This window comes from Onthophagus taurus, chromosome 1 (genome assembly GCF_036711975.1).
Source record: "Onthophagus taurus isolate NC chromosome 1, IU_Otau_3.0, whole genome shotgun sequence".
Lineage (NCBI taxonomy): Eukaryota > Metazoa > Arthropoda > Insecta > Coleoptera > Scarabaeidae > Onthophagus > Onthophagus taurus.
Window position 1 is genome coordinate 28,590,256 of NC_091966.1, and position 17,003 is coordinate 28,607,258.

The following is a 17,003-nucleotide window of genomic DNA, read 5'->3' on the forward strand; positions in this document are numbered from 1 at the left end:
TAATTAACTTAATAGAGGCTAAGCCTTTTCGAAAAAATCCTAAACCTGAATTAAAAACATTTTGATATTTTTCTACCAATTTATTCAATTCGGCTTTGCAATTAATATAATTAATATTTGAAAAACCAATATCGAAATTTGCAAGAAAATCTCTACCAACTAATGGTGGACCTCCATTTTTCATTACATAGATATTTAATTTAGCGGTTTTATTTTTAAATTCTACTAATACTGACATAACACCTAATGGTTTTACTTGTGCGCCATTATAAAAATAAAAGGTTTTATTTGATGCTATCAATTTAATACCAGAAAAATGTTCTTTATATAATTTTTCAGATATACATGTTATTCCGCTACCGGAATCAATTTGAAATTTTATTAATATCTGTTCAACAATAACGTTAACGTAAAATGGTGGTTTATGATTTTCAGATTCAAAATTAAAAATGCAAAGATCGTCTTGATCGTTATCTGATTTATCGTTAATAAAATGATGTTTTTTATTTGATTTATATCTATTCCTTTGATTAGAAACCTTGTAACTTCCGGTCGCTTTACACATAGCTGCCAAATGGCCTATTTTTTTACATTTAGAACAAGTAGCGTTTTTAAAATAACAACGTTCATACAAATGATTATTTTTACCGCAAACGCTACAGACGGGATAGCGCTGTCTTCCTTTAGTTTGACTGGAACTTGCTTGGGCATCCCTACTTCCAAAATCTGTACATCTCTCCCTCAGCTGGTGAATTTCTTCTTGTTTAATGATGACGTCTCGAACCTCGTTGGCCGCCATTTTTGACACCGCGAGTGAAACCATGCCGTTGAAATCTTTTGTAATTTCTTCTTCCATTAATCGATCCATAATTGGCCCTTTTTCGAATCCAAAAACAAACTTGTCCCGTAGGCAAACCTGTAGCTCAGCTCCAAATTCACAGCTCACCGCCAAACCGCGTAAACGTGCAGCCCATTGTTTCGCCGTTTCAGCAACTTCCTTTTTTGCCGAATAAAATTGATATCGCGCAGCAAATGCACTTTTTTGGGGTTGAAAATGACTGCTAAGAACCGCTACTAGGTCGGAATACGTCTTATCTTCGGGTTTTTCGGGACTCACCAGATCGAATAATAATTTGTAGGCGTCCTCATCCAAAATATTCAATAATATAGCTCTTTTCTTCTTTGCTTTATCTTCACCAATATTATTTGCTGTGAAATAGCTCTCCAGCCTCGGTAGAAAAATTGACCAATCGGAATTTCGTAACGTGAATTCGCGAAGATGACCCACAATAACTTCCGCCATCATTTTTCATTAATAATATATTCGATTTTTCTTTTTAATTTATTAATTAATTTACCTCGTCGCCACTTGTGATGTATTTAGTTGGAGTTACTTTTGAGTATATTCAAATTAAAGACTTTAACTTGTTATAATTAACAAACATCTTTATTCGAGCGAAGTCAACTCAGAACTGGGTTAAAACAGGTTTACAAAACGCTTTTATACAAAAATACACTACAAATATGTTATGTTCATAATTTCTTCGATAACCATAACGACAGGAAAGATTTACGATCATTGTGAATTAGCTAATGAGTTACTTAATAAATACAATTTTCCCCAAGATCAGATAGCAACATGGGTCTGTATTGCTTACAAAGAGTCCAGTTACAATACCGCAGCAAAATCTCAAGATGGTCATGATTTCGGTCTGTTTCAAATAGACAATACGTACTGGTGTTCACCTCCCGGAACAGGCTGCGGTGTGTCTTGTGATCAATTGTTAAACGACGACATCTCAGATGATGTTAAATGCGTCAAAACTATCTACGATGTCACCCAACAAGAAACTGGAAATGGATTTTCGGCATGGGCCACTTATCCGATGTGTCAAGATAACGTTAATAGTTATACTGACGGTTGTTTTCGAAAGAAGCATCACAAAGGTGTAAAATCGCCCAAAATGAGTGTGGGTAAAATTCATTAAAATGATTTATAATACGTAAGCTAAAACGAATTATTGTTTAATGTTGTAAAATTATTAAATATAGTTCTTTAGTTTTAAGTGTCCACCTTTATATATTAATTGTATTGATTCATATTAATTGACCTTTTTGTTATTGGTACTCAACATTTTAAAAATATTGTATACAAAAAACTTACCCAAGTGACTATTTTATTACCCTAGATAACAATATAGTAAAAACCTGGATAGTAAAAACAGTGAAAAGATTGTATAATTTACGATTTATTTTTCAATTACTTGCACTTTGTGTTTGATGGTAAGAACAATATTAGCACCTTGGAGAATGTTATTTCCGCCCAATTCTCATTTAGAAATGGAAAGAAGGAAACCTACTATTAATCACGTTGTGGATCACTGGTATTGTTACAAGTGGAAGATTTGTTCATGCATAAAATCATAAAATACTGTTCTTTTCTTTTGACATAAGGAACTTACGGAATGGGGTCATACACGATTTTTTTTTTATTATATTTTCTGAAAGTTTACATAAAAATATAGTTACCGTTATTTTTTTTTTTAATATTTTCGAACAGTCATTGTTAAAAAAATTATTGAAAATTTATATACCCATTTGCGCTTTTAAAATTCCCCCGTTGATGACGTACGATTCTCACTTTTGCGTCCCCTGCTACCCGCTCAAATGCGAAAAAGAGATGAACGTCATTTAATTTGTATTGAAAAGAGATAGAGTGTTTGTAGGTTATGTTTATTATGTTTTGTTCATGGATGTAATAGACACTCTATTACATCCATGGTTTTATTTTGACACTGTCACACCGCAAGCGCTATCTAACGGACAATTTAACTTGTTTTAGGTAGTGCGGTTCCTACGTCACAGAAAAGCCGCGAAATTATTTCGTTTGAATATTTGCTATTTTTCACTTCAAATTACGCAAAATATAAAATTGATCAAAATATTTCTTTTACTTTGTGTTCATGCATATACTTGCATATATCGTTTGACATAAAAAATTTTTCTCTAAATTTAATAAGTGTGTATGACCCCATTACGACAATTCTAAGACCATAAAACATTTTCATAACAATAAATCCAACAAGGTCAATTATCTCTTCGCACAAGACGAAGAAAATGCAATCGATACTTTTAACATAATTACCAAATAATGTTTTTCATATTTTACAATAAATTCTATAGTATTTAGGACAATTTACCCATGGTTTCCTATCAGACGGGTCTTTCAGCAGAATTTTGTCTTAATAATCTAAAGAATCGATTATTCTCTAATAAATAACACTCAAATAGTATACTCAATGCTTTGGTAAATATGTTGTCGGCATTTGATAGTTTTTGACGGAACTAAAACAAATAAAAGCTTCCCTAAACAACCTAAGCTTTGTTCGTTGGGACTGCACTACCCTGCACGACATGGCACTCGTATGACGTCATAGTGCAATGAAGTGTAAGTCAGTGCAATGTCATGTCAACTTAGTGCAGGTCAGAAAAGTGTATAAACCGTGGTCCCAACGAACAGATTTTTATCAAAAAAGTGTATAATATTTGAAATGGACGAACAGGAGATTGTCAGCGAAATACTCGTGGAAAATGAAATTATCGCAGAATGTTTTTTAATAGCGTTTTTTTAGTATTCATTAATTATTATTATTATTTTTTATTTTTTTCAATTATTAGCGAAATATATTTTCTATACCAAACTACTAACCCTTATTAGTTTTTTCAAAAGTACTACTTAACGTATAAAGAAATCACATGCTAAATTGCACCAAAATCGATAAGCAGTACTTGAAAAAAAAAATTTGGGGTGGTGACGGTAGTTAACCCCAGCCACCCCTAAATAAGAAAAAACACATAATTAATATTTTTAAATGTACTATAAGTGTATTTAATGAAGCCAAAATCAACAGGGTAGTTTTTAAATTATTCCAAAAAAGTAGGGGTAGTTTTCTACTGCCTCTACTGGTATTGAATGTACTGTGTTCTCTAATACAACAAATATTAATTATTATAAGGTTTTATTTCTTAATATTTATATCAATATTAATTATTACAAAAAAAACGCTTTCAAATATTCCGCCATTTTAGTTACACTGCACTTATTGAACTTAGCTTTGTTCGTTGGGACTGCACTACTTGCACCCACTTGCACTATGCAGGTTAGTGCAGATGTTGTGTGTTCGTTGGGGATAGTACAGTTTAGTGCAGTTGCATTCATACTGTTCGTTGAGCCAGGTGCAGTGCAATTTAGTGCAGCCGGTGCAAGTTAGTGCAGTCCCAACGAACAAAGCTCTAGATAAGCTAGAATTTACAATTAAATTTGAAAGTAACAAAATAATTTTTCTAGGCTTAATTATTTCTCAAAGTTTAATCAATCATATGCCGTAATTCAATATTTTCAGAAAATCCACAGCTACAGATACCTACATCTCTAATCGTATATATCATACCAATATGCTCAGATTGTATTCCTTCAAACACAAGGAAGCAGCATTAAAGTTTTTGTTCCTCAGAATCTTAAAAATACCTCTGTCGACATCTGATACAACATAATATATTCAATGCAGGTATTGATAACTGATATCCAGTATCGAACCTGTAGTATTTATTTTAATATTCATAACAACCAAACCTGAATCATATACACATAAAAAATTTCTGAATAAATGTTTCGTTCTAACATCCCTCAACCCCATTTTTAACAATATTCAAAAGTGATTTCAAGATATAATGTCTCCATAGCTATCAACAACAATTTAAAAATGTTCGATATTTTAATTAATTACAAAATAAGATAAAAAATCCATCTTTAGGTTATACAGTGTGTTTACTTTTAGCTATCACCGCAGATGTCTCGATTAAGTTGGATATGATATAATGTTATAGAAGGAATACTCCACACTTAATATTCTATAATCTATCATATTAAAAAAAAACAATTGAGCATTAAATGTGTTAGATATAGGTATTACATTCAAAATTTTAAGAACGAAGAATTTTTAAAACGTGCTCAATTTTATTATGTATTATAAAAGTATAAATCTATGTACAACGCTATATCAGATGGCATAGTTATCTAATCCATTAAAAACACAAATTGATAGTTAATAGCAAACACACGCTTACTTAGATTGTAGATTTAATCACAACTGTAAGCAGCGAAACAAATGAAATTATTTGTGACAGTATCTAATTATTCTTTATCTAAACTGACTTTGTTATACATTGCTGCATAGTTTACTTTATTTTCATCTTAAATACCACGAAATTGGTGATTATTAAATGATGAAGATTTTTTAGTATTTGAAATTTAATACCTCAAACAGTGACATGAAATGACTTAGACTAAAATTAAGTTAGTACAAGGTTTAAGAGATGATGATTTTGACCGGAGATTGATACTTTCTAATTGGGTGAACAGCAATCTAAATGTATTAACCTTAATACTTTTTAGCGATGATAACAGAAATATAATAACAGAATTTTTAATGGCAAAAATGATTGTTACTGTCAATTTCAGGAATGCAGATTTCATAACCGATTTCCTATTAATGCATGACTTGGTGTATTAGATAATTTTATAGTAAGACCTTATTTTATCGCAATGTGATTCAGAAAGGATGAAGCACCTTCCCACAATACGCGAAACATCAAGAACATTTTGAATGAATTGTTTGGGTTACAGTAGATTGAAAATAGTGGTTCCATTAACTGGCCAGGAAGATCACCAGTTCAGTTCTAGATATATTCGTGTGGGGTTTTCTCAAACAACAAGTTGCTAGTCGATTATATTCGATTGACTTTGCTTTATTTGCCTTACAACAAAGTTTTATTTGTTATGATTCTTCTGCTTATCAAGTTATTATCAGCAAGGCATTTTTATAGTCTTTTTTAAGTAATAGCATTGTAGTGCGAGTTCGCTAATCACATTAATATAGTTAATTATTGATTTCGGTTCTTTCATCTGTATTTGAGTAACTCTTTGGTGATGTTATCTTGAACTGGGCTTTTTTTGCTGTTTAGCTTTTGGAGCGTTGTTTTTAGTGCATTCGGTTCATCTTCGGCCTTTTCGCTCTTGTAACGCTCCTCTGAATATTTTACTCAAACATCTCTTTCCATGTACCTGGTGTTAACAAATTCATTTACTTCTGATCTTTGACATCTAATTAATTCCCAAACCATGGCAATTTGTGTCGACCTTGTTTTTGCTGTCCCACATTATGAGTTCCAAAAGCTCCGATTGCTGTTTCTTAAACATTATTCTTCAATTTCTACCAGCTGTCGTTAATACAAGATCGCTTTCTTCTATCGGGTCATAATCGATATTTCCTTTCAGTCGATTTTGGTATAGGCCTTTCATAGTTGTTATAGTTTTATAGATGTTTATTTGTTGTGCGTGCGTTAATTACTTTCACTACTAATTTTGTACCCCTACGGAACTTCGTGACCAGCAAATTTTATCCGAAAGTTCTGTTTTATTGAACAAAGAAGTCGAACTTAAACTACTATATCTTAAACAGTAACGCAGACAATATATCAACATATAATTTCCAAGCCAATAGCAGTGTTATCAATTACCAAACGCAATGTGTATAGGAGGGATAAGAGAAACAGACAGGGTTGGGTTGGATTAATAACAGTTATTCAAAAGTGAAATAAATTGCTTAAGTTATGTCCTTGTTCTTGTCCTTTGGCACTACAACCCTGGATGGGCTTTTGTCTCTGACGTTAGCCTCTCCATCTGCCTTTATCCTCCGCTACTTACTCTTACCCCTATCTTCTTCAGGTTCTGCCATACATCATCTTTCCAGTACTTTCTAGGTCTTTCTCCGGCTTTCACTATTCTTCTTCCATCCATTCTTATCACATACCCCAACCATCCAATCCTTCGCGCCGTCACAATTAAAACTATATTTTCTCTTCTATCAACGTAGCCAATTCATAACTGTATCAGCTTCGGTATATTCCGTTTGAACACACTCCTCCATACATTCCTTTCGAAGCAACTTCCTTTTGAACACCCTTAACTTACATGTTTCTGCCCCGTATGTCAGAACAGGTCTTATTAGTACTTTGTACATGTTCATCTTTACATTTGCAGCTTGCATAGGTATTCGAAATGTTTGCCATTCTGAAAGCAGTAGTTCTTGATGTATATATTTTGAGGATTTCTTACTTTATTGGGGATTATCTTATATTACTATTCTTTCTGAAGCCACACTGGTATTCTCCTAGTATTGCCTCCGCGTACGCTTTTACTCTTTCTTATATTATGTTTGATAATACTTTGTACCCAGCATTATACCTCTGTAATTATTACATACAGATTTGTCTCCTTTCTTATGCAGTGGTACGATTATTCCTACCTTCCATTTCTCCGAAATCCTTTCATTCTCCCACCACGTTATTATCAGTTCATGGAGTCTTCCTTCTGTTAGCTTTCCCCTTAATTTTCAGGAGCTTAGCAGTGATTTTGTCTTGTCCTGGGTCCTTGTTGATTTTCATCCTTTTCATAGCTGGCTGTAGATACTTCTTCCACCGATAGGCCTTCTATTCTAACCTCCATCATGTTTACTCTATTTACATTTGCTTTCTCTTCTCCCTGGTGTACGAAATTCACTAATTCATCGAAATGTTGCTTCAATCTCTCCATTATCTTGTCCTGTTCAGTAAGTACACGCACATTCATCCTCTTTTTATAGGTAATTAATTCAATATATAAACGACAGACCTCGATTTTTCATCGTACTACGAATATCAACCATTATCTGGACCAGTTATTATGAATCTGTTAAAAATTATAGAATTATCGTTGCAAGTGGAAAAAGCCGCTACCGGGTCGGTAGCTTAAATAAAGATATTTAATATAATATCTTGACCGGAATAACGGGTGTGCGATTGAAAATCGTTCACGAAATTGGGATTCATAAAGTTCAAATAATAAGTTATCCACACGGTATTCCACAAGTTTCTCGTACTAAGTTCATAACTAAATTAAGCATCTAATTAAGTAAGTAAATTAACAACTAAAAACTGTTGTAAAAATAGTGACAATTTTAGTTCTTGTTATAATGTCTGATGACAACTTGGCACTTAACGTTTTAAAAATATATTTGTCAAAAAACTCACTCTAGTAACTATTTTATTACCCTACGTAACAAATAGTAAAAATCGTAAAGAGATTGTAAATAATATGTATATTCGTCCGGTGCTAGTACATTTAATCGGTATTAGCGTAAGAGATATTTGAGATGTATGCCGTTTGGATTCTCAAAATTTGTTTTTGCTGTTTTTTGTCGGATCACACAACAACATGATATATGTTGAGTTCACTGTAGATGTTGGCGTCTCGTCTGGTCCTAGAATCATTTCTTGTAGATCTTTCAAATATTTCGATACTCAGGCATTTGAAGTTTATTTATGTTCTCTACCGTGGTACTTTATTTTTGAACTTAAATTGCTGTTTTTCAATGATTACGTTGTTGTTTGATACGCATGCTCCTAGGCGTTCTTTTGTTGCTAGAAAAGAGTTTAAACCATGGATTACAGATAATATTAAATATTTAATAAAACCGTGATAAAGCCTACAATAAATTCAAGAGAATTAAAAATACCGCCAGTTTTAATTATTATAAGCAACTAAGAAACTTTACGAACGGTGCTATTAAACGAGAGAAAAAGGCGTACATGTAGCATCTGTTGAATAATAAGCCTCCCCGTGATTTATGGAAGAGCTTCAGGTCGTTGAATGTGGTTCATAGCAAACCATTGACTGTCCCTGCTTCTATTGGCGATGTGGATGTTATTAATGATTATTTCACCTCTGCACAGTCCCAGGCTGCTGGTGATTCTGAGATGATTGATTATTACAGCTCAAATGTGTTGGAGCAGGTGATAGGCAGATTTCCTTTTGTACCTGTATCTTCTGATGGGGTGGCTAATGCTTTAAGATCAATCAAAAGCGATGCGATCGGAGCAGATGGTATCAGCATAAAAATATTAATCTTGTGCTGCCCTGTGATATTTCCTTTTTTGTGTGCTATCTTTAATAGTATTTTCAGGAATTCAGTGTTTCCAGCTGCTTGGAAGATTGCCATAATTACACCTATTCCCAAGATTGCCAATTCGGGTCAGGTTTCGGGTTTGCGCCCTATTAGTATTCTTCCGGCTTTATCGAAGGTCTTTGAAAGGGTTGTCTCATCTGAACTATGGTGTCATATTGGTAAATACAACATCTTTCCTACTTTTCAGTCTGGATTTCGTCCAGGTTATAGTTCTAATATGATTTCTTTGTTAATATTACTTGATTTTTCTAAGGCTTTCGACACCCTTCACCATAAAACCTTGCTATCTATTTTACATTTTATTGGATTATCAGAGCGATCTATACAATTATTCAATTCTTACTTGTCAGGAAGATTCCAGGTAATTGTTTGCAATGACAAACGAACTAAAGAGAAGCCTATTAGTTCTGGAGTACCCCAAAGATCAATATTGGGCCCTCTTCTTTATGTAATTTACACACTAAAGTTGTGCAGTTCATTGCAATTTTGCAAACCTCACATGTACGCAGATGATACACAGTTGTTTTGTAGTTTTGAATTGAGTGACATTCGGGTGGCTGAAATTCGTGTAAACCGTGTTTTACAGTCTCTTATTAGTTTTGCTAAAAGTCACTGCTTTAACATTAATGCTGCAAAAACGTCTGCTATCGTGTTGTTTCGAATAATCGGATTGAAATTGTTGGTACAGCGCGTAACTTGGGTGTCACAATAGATTCTTCCCTCCGATTTAAAGAACATGTAAACATTCTGATTAGGCGTGCATATTATACTCTTAAAGTCTTATATAGCAGCAAGCATCTTTTAAACCGAAGACTGACGCTTTAGTTATGTGACACACTTATCTTGTCAATTTTTAATTATGGTGACCAGCTGTACCATTCCTGCTTAGATGCGTTGACAGTGCTCGTATCCAGAGGATGCAGAATGCATGTTTACGGTTTACATTTGGAATCCAAAGAGGTGATCATATCTCACATACTTTAACTTGGGCGCGTTGGTTGAATATGGAAAATCGCAAAATATTACATTGTGTCTGCCTCTATCATAAAATATTAAAATTTAAAAGTCCACCCTACTTGTACAATAAAATTAGATTCAGAACTGATATACACAATATTATATACACATATTAATGTCCGACGCAGACACGCCGTTACCATTCCGAGGCATAGACTTCAAATATTTAAAAGGTTATTTTCGTATTGCGTACCATTTCTGTTTAATGATATATGCGACCATGTAAACCCAGCCTTGGAAACACTAACGTTTAAAAAGCAAGTTAGATCCCTTTTAAGTATGCGACAGTTCGATTACTGATCTGATATAAATGCATTGTTATTTGTCTATTTTCTTATCTTATAGCATTTGTTTATTAAAATTTTTGACTTTCGGCTAGTTGGAGATGCTACGCATTTATTATTTGGTGACATAATTCTTATTGTAACCTTATTTTTTTTGTTTCTTTTTCTTTCTATTTGCTCACTTGAAGCATAGCACATTATTTTCTTTTCTTGAATATTATTTTTGTTAATTATTGAATAAATATTGTTTGTTTCAAATTTGGGGGCTGTTGAAAACCAGTCTATCGCAAAATGTTGCGTTAGTACTGACGCAGTGCCTTTTGAGAAATACCATCGTAATTTTTTTATTTGATTTTATATTTTATTTGTTTTTATTATTGTTATTTGTAACATTTGGTATCTCAATAAATGTATTATTATTATTATATATTATTATTATAAGTCTAGAATGAAACTGAATGTTACAAAAAAAAAGTGGAAGATTTTTTCATGCATAAAATCATAAAATACTGTTTGGTTTCTTTTGACATATGGACCTAATATATCCTATACACCCAATTGCGACAATTCTAAGACCATAAAAGATTTTTATAGCATTAAATCCAATAAGATCAATGATTTCTTCCCACAAGACGTAGAAAACACAATAGATACTTTTAACGTAATTGCCAAATAGAGCTTTTTCATATTTTACAATAAACTCTATAGCATGTCAGACGATTTTCCCATGGGTTCAATACCAGATGGATCTTTTAGCAGAATTTTGTCACAGCAGATATCGCGATTAAGTTGGATATAATATAATGTTATAGAAGGAATACTCCACACTTAATATTCTATAATCTATAATCAATTACATTCATAACTTTAAGAACGTAAATTTTCAAAACGTTTTATTACGTGTTATAAAACTATAAATCTATTTACAACGATATATAAGATCTATAGTTATCTAATCCATTAAAAACACAAATAGATATTTAATTCTAGCCAGCAAGATCACCAGTTCAATTCTAGATATATTCGTGAAACAACAAGTTGCTAGTCGGTTATACTCGATTGAGTTTGCTTTATTTGTCTCATAACAAAGTTTTATTTGTTATGATTCTTGTACTTATCAAGTAATTATCAGCCAGGTATTTTTATAACCTTTTTTTAAATAATAGCATTGTAGTGCTAGTTTGCCAATCACAATAAAGTAGTTATTTATTGATTTCGGTTCTTTCCTCCGTATTTGAGTAAGTTGTTGGTGATGTTATTTTGACCTGGGCTCTTTATACTCTTTAGTTTTGAGCGCTGATGTTTTTCTTTTTTATTACGGCCTCATCGTTGGTTAATATCTTTAGTGCATTCGGTTCAACTTCGGCCTTTTCCCTCTTGTAATAAAAAAATAGCAAACTTCTTAAAAATGTATACGGCATTAGTTGTTTTTTATGTTTCAAACACATTTAAAGGAATTTCAAGGAAATGTGTCGTAAATACATACTGCTGATATTTTTTTAACTACTGAGTGTTCCCATTCTTTTACAAAAATACTTCATATTCGTCACATAACATGCATTATATCGGTTAGTATAAATTCGAAGCTTACAACACTTCGTTTATTAACTAAACTTACCCGTACACAGTGTTCTATCTAAAATCAATCATGACATCGTTTAAATATGTTATATTCATAATTTCCGTGATAACTATAACAACAGCAAAGATTTACGATCGTTGTGACTTAGCTAGAGACTTACTTTATAAATACAGTTTTCCCAAAGAACAAATAGCGACATGGGTGTGTATTGCTTTTCGAGAGTCTAGTTACAACACTGCAGCAAAATCTCCAGATGGTCATGATTTCGGCCTATTTCAAATAGATAACATGTACTGGTGTTCACCTCCCGGAACAGGATGCGGTGTGTCTTGCGATCAAATGTTAAACGACGACATATCAGATGATGTTAAATGCGTCAAAACTATCTTTGATGTCACCAAAAAAGAGCGTGGAAATGGATTTTTGGCTTGGACCACTTATTCGATGTGTAAAAATAATGTTAATAGTTATACGGATGGGTGCTTTTAAAAGAAGTATCAGGTAACAGTAAAATCGCCCTAAATAGGTATGGATAAAATTCATTAAAATGATTAACATATCATATATAAACTAAGATTATATATTGTTTAATGTTGCAACATTGTTAAATATAGTTGTTTAAATGTTTAAGACTTTTGCTCCGTATTGATTCATGTTAATTGTCCGTTGATTTTTTTGTAATTCGCACTTAACATTTTAAAAATATATTTGTCAAAGAACTTACTCTAGTAACTATTTTATTACCCTACGTAAAGTAAGGCAAAAAAAACCTACTTTATCTTTTTTCTTCTCCGATCATGCGTAATGGTGTGTGGAACACCGAATCTTGGAAAGTAATTACGGTATATAGCGTTTGCAATAGAAGAGGCAGTTATGTTCTTGAGGGGATATGCTTCTTGCCAGCGATTAAATCTATCTACATATAATGGACCAACAAGATCAATATGTGTATGCTCAAACCTGCCTTTCAGAATAAGAGATTTGGTGTGTGTGTTAACCTTTGTTTTTTGGCAAGAAAGACAAGTTTTGGTCCATAGTTTTATATTGTTCGAAATACATATGAGTCCAAAATAAACGTGTTTTGAGGGAATGAAGAGTGGCGCGAAATCCAGAATAAGATAAATTATGAAATTTTTTGAACACGATATAACGAAAATTTTCTGGAATATATAGTCTTGGATGAGAATAAGAAGTCTCACAACAGAGGGATAAATTTGAAAATGAAGTTATTTTTGACAATTTGCAAACGCTGCTTTTCGATTGTATAGCAACTAAATGCTGTAATTGTATGTCTTTTGATTGAGCGTCTCCTATTAGTTTTAAATCGGGATAAGAAAAATCAAGGCCGGCAATATTGACTCTCAAGAGAGTATCGGCCACGATGTTTGCATCACCTTTTATAAATCTAATATTAGAAGTAAATTGGGTGATGAGATGTGGGTATCGAGTTTGTCGTGGTGTCTTCTCAGTTTTTGAAGTAAAAGAATTGACCAAAGGTTTGTAATCGGTATAAACGGTAAACTGATTACCGAGAAGAAAATGTTTAAAAAATTTTATTGCAGAATATATAGTGAGTAATTCACGGTTGTTCCATGTTGACTTTGATAAGAGTTATTATTTTATCTTATTTAATTTTATGTTTCAACACATTTCAAGGAATTTCAAGAAAATGTGTCATAAACACATTCTCCTGATATTTTAACTAAGTGAGTGTTCCCACTCTTTTGTAAAAATAACAAAAGATATAATAAACATGCATTATGTCGGTTAGTATAAATTCGAAGCTTACAACACTTCTTTTATTAACTTAACTTAACCGTATCCAGTGTTCGGTCTAAAACCAATCATGACATCGTTTAAATATGTTATATTCATAATTTCCGTGATAACTATAACAACAGCAAAGATTTACGATCGTTGTGACTTAGCAAGAGACTTACTTTATAAATACAATTTTCCCAAAGAACAAATAGCGACATGGGTGTGTATTGCTTTCCGAGAGTCTAGTTACAACACTGCAGCAAAATCTCCAGATGGTCATGATTTCGGCCTATTTCAAATAGATAATATGTACTGGTGTTCACCTCCCGGAAGAGGATGCGGCGTGTCTTGCGATCAAATGTTAAACGACGACATATCAGATGATGTTAAATGCGTCAAAACTATCTTTGATGTCACCAAAAAAGAACGTGGAAATGGATTTTTGGCTTGGACCACTTATTCGATGTGTAAAAATAATGTTAGTCGTTATACGCAAGGATGCTTTTAAAAGAAGTATCAGGTAACAGTAAAATCGCCCTAAATCGGTATGGATAAAATTTATTAAAATGATTACCATATCATATATAAACTAAGATTATATATTGTTTAATGTAACATTGTTAAATATAGTTGTTTAAATGTTTAAGCCTTTTAGCTCCGTATTGATTCATATTAATTGTCCCTTGACTTTTTTGTGATTGGCACTTAATTTTAAAAATATATTTGTTAAAAAACTTACTCTAGTAACTATTTTATTACCCCAAATAATAAATAGTAAAAATCGTAAAGAGATTGTACAATTAAAGATTATGTTACGTTTTATTTTCTAATTACTTTTTACTCTATAATCTCCACTAACACTAATAATAGAAGTATTATGACCAGAAAAATAATCCCTACAGAATAGAAATATATTGTAAACCCTGATATTGGTAATGAGTACAGCTTTATATTCCTATCTAAACTTACCTATCCCTCCTCATACAAATTTAATACGCAATCCTAGACTATGACCACAAATATTGCTTTAAAAATGATAAATTTTATCTGCCCAAATTTACTATTGATTTCGACTCTCAACTCATGTTCCAACCATCAATTAAAAGAGACATTTTGGAATATTTTACAAGAAGAACGCCACAAATTGTATAACAATGATAACAGATCAACAATGATACAGACTATTTTTTATCTTTTCAATTGGTTTAGTATACAGTGGATCATGACCGACTTTATCAAAAGCTTGATTAACAAAAGGAATACAAGAACACACCCCACTCACATCATCCATTATCTTAACCAGAATAGCGGCTTTAATTGGGACCGAAAAGTTTCAAAAAGTATAAACGGGTATAAGTTTCTCGTTTATAGCGTGTTCGGGTTAAAACTAAATTAAGCATCTAATTAAGTCAATTAATTATCAAGTACATACTAACTATAGTAAAAATTGTCACAATTTTAGTACTTATTATTATTACAACAATGTTATCACATCGAAGAAACATAACACCGAAGTAATTAACCCATTATTTCCATTATTTGTTTATATGCATTGTTGTATTTTTCGACCATCATGTGTAATTCATTTGGCAGTAAATAAGGTTATATAATAGTAAAATATTTTGAGATATTAAAAAAATTGCAAACTTCTTAAAAATTTATACGTCAATAGCTGCTTTTTATGTTCACAGCATATTTCAAGGAATTTCAAGGAAATGTGGCATGAACACATATTCGTCACATAACATGCATTACATCGGTTAATATAAATTCAAAGCTTACAATTTTTTTTTTTAACTTACCTTAACCGTACCCAGTTTTCTACCTAAAACCAATCATGACGTCATTTAAACATGTTATGTTCATAATTTCATGATAACTATAACGACAGGAAAGATTTACGATCGTTGTGAATTAGCTGAAGATTTATTTTATAAATACAAGTTTCCGAAAGATGAAATAGCAACATGTAACATTTCGGTCTATTTCAAATAGATAACATGTACTGGTGTTCACCTCCCGGAACAGGATGCAGTGTGTGTTGTGATCAACTGTTAAACGACGACATATCAGATGTTGTAGAATGCGTCAAAACTATCTTTAATGTGATCCAACAAGAACGAGGAAATGGATTTTTGGGTTGGACCACTTATCCAATGTGTCAAGGTAGCCATCATTATACGGATGGATGCTTTAAAAAAAAGATCAGGTGGGTGTAAAATCACCTAAAATGGGTGTGGGTAAAATTCATTTCCTAAGGCCTACTTTTACCACCTCTTGATAAATTTAACTGATAGATAAAATGGTGCTCTTAGCCAATGAAAGCGCTTAAAACCGCTGTAACCATGGTAGTTATCTATCGGTTAAATTTATCAAGAGGTGGTAAAAGTGGGCCTAAGATGATTTAATGTTTAATGTTGTAACAATATTAGTGGACACTATGTATAAGCCTTTTGAGCCTGTAATGTTTCATATTATACTTTGATTTTTTTAAAATAATAAATAATATATTCAATTACCTGTAGTTATTTTTTGACAGCAAGAATCGTTATTGTTATTTTAATACCCATTATTCTCCAACATGTGCAGAATGAAATAAAAAAGAGAGTATGTACTGTTAATTATATTGATGTTAATTCAGATTGGAAAACATATTCGAGAGTGACAACTTAAATTAAAAACAATGATGTAGAGTTCGAAACTTAGTGAAGAAAATTCTATATATTAAAGAATGATAGAACTAACAAACAGAAAAAAAATGTTAATAATTTAGATCAAAATCAATTATCTTCTAATATCTCCACAAATACTTGTAAAAGAGTCATTTATAATCAGAAAAATGAGAAGAATTTTGATGTTCACAAACTTACTAAAATTACTCTATGACATCCAACTCTTTATAACCTCATAAAACACCATAAACCTAACTATTTGACCCATTATGAGTGGTATTAACACACCAAGCGTATTGGCAATACCGCATCAAAGACAACTCACCCTACATTGAACAGTATTTTGCAATTTGATTCTGCATCTCTAATCAAAAACTAGACTGAATAGACCAGTAAACATAAAAATATAGATATTAACATGAATATTGTTTGGTTTTTTGTGATAGTCATGACACTTTAATGATCATAAAAGATTTTAAATATGTTCATGACATTTGATTGTTTCTGACGGTTTAGTGCCGTTATCTAAGCGTATCTAAGACCCAAACACTTGGGCGTGGCGACTTGATATTTAGTATAAACAGTTCGAGAATAAGTATGATTAAAAGTCAAGAAAAGATTT

General features: G+C 32.2%; 1 protein-coding gene across 1 annotated transcript; it reads left to right on the forward strand.

Moving 5' to 3' along the window:
* The first annotated feature begins 1,526 nt into the window (after window positions 1-1,526).
* Window positions 1,527-16,224, forward strand: LOC111413294 (uncharacterized). Its single transcript, XM_071195557.1, has 4 exons — window positions 1,527-1,983; window positions 11,977-12,432; window positions 13,766-14,209; window positions 15,684-16,224. The coding sequence occupies exons 1-4, from the start codon at window positions 1,530-1,532 to the stop codon at window positions 15,926-15,928; spliced, it is 1,599 nt and encodes a 532-aa protein (XP_071051658.1). The 5' UTR covers window positions 1,527-1,529; the 3' UTR covers window positions 15,929-16,224.
* The last annotated feature ends 779 nt before the right edge of the window (window positions 16,225-17,003 follow it).

Bases quoted from the DNA above. Each gene is read 5' to 3' on its own strand.
- LOC111413294 (XM_071195557.1), top strand. From the start codon at position 1,530: ATGTTCATAATTTCTTCGATAACCATAACGACAGGAAAGATTTACGAT. The intron at 12,433-13,765 runs TTTAAAAGAAGT...ACTTAACTTAAC, and splicing joins TAGTTATACGGATGGGTGCT to CGTATCCAGTGTTCGGTCTA. The intron at 14,210-15,683 runs GCTTTTAAAAGA...GCAACATGTAAC, and splicing joins TAGTCGTTATACGCAAGGAT to ATTTCGGTCTATTTCAAATA.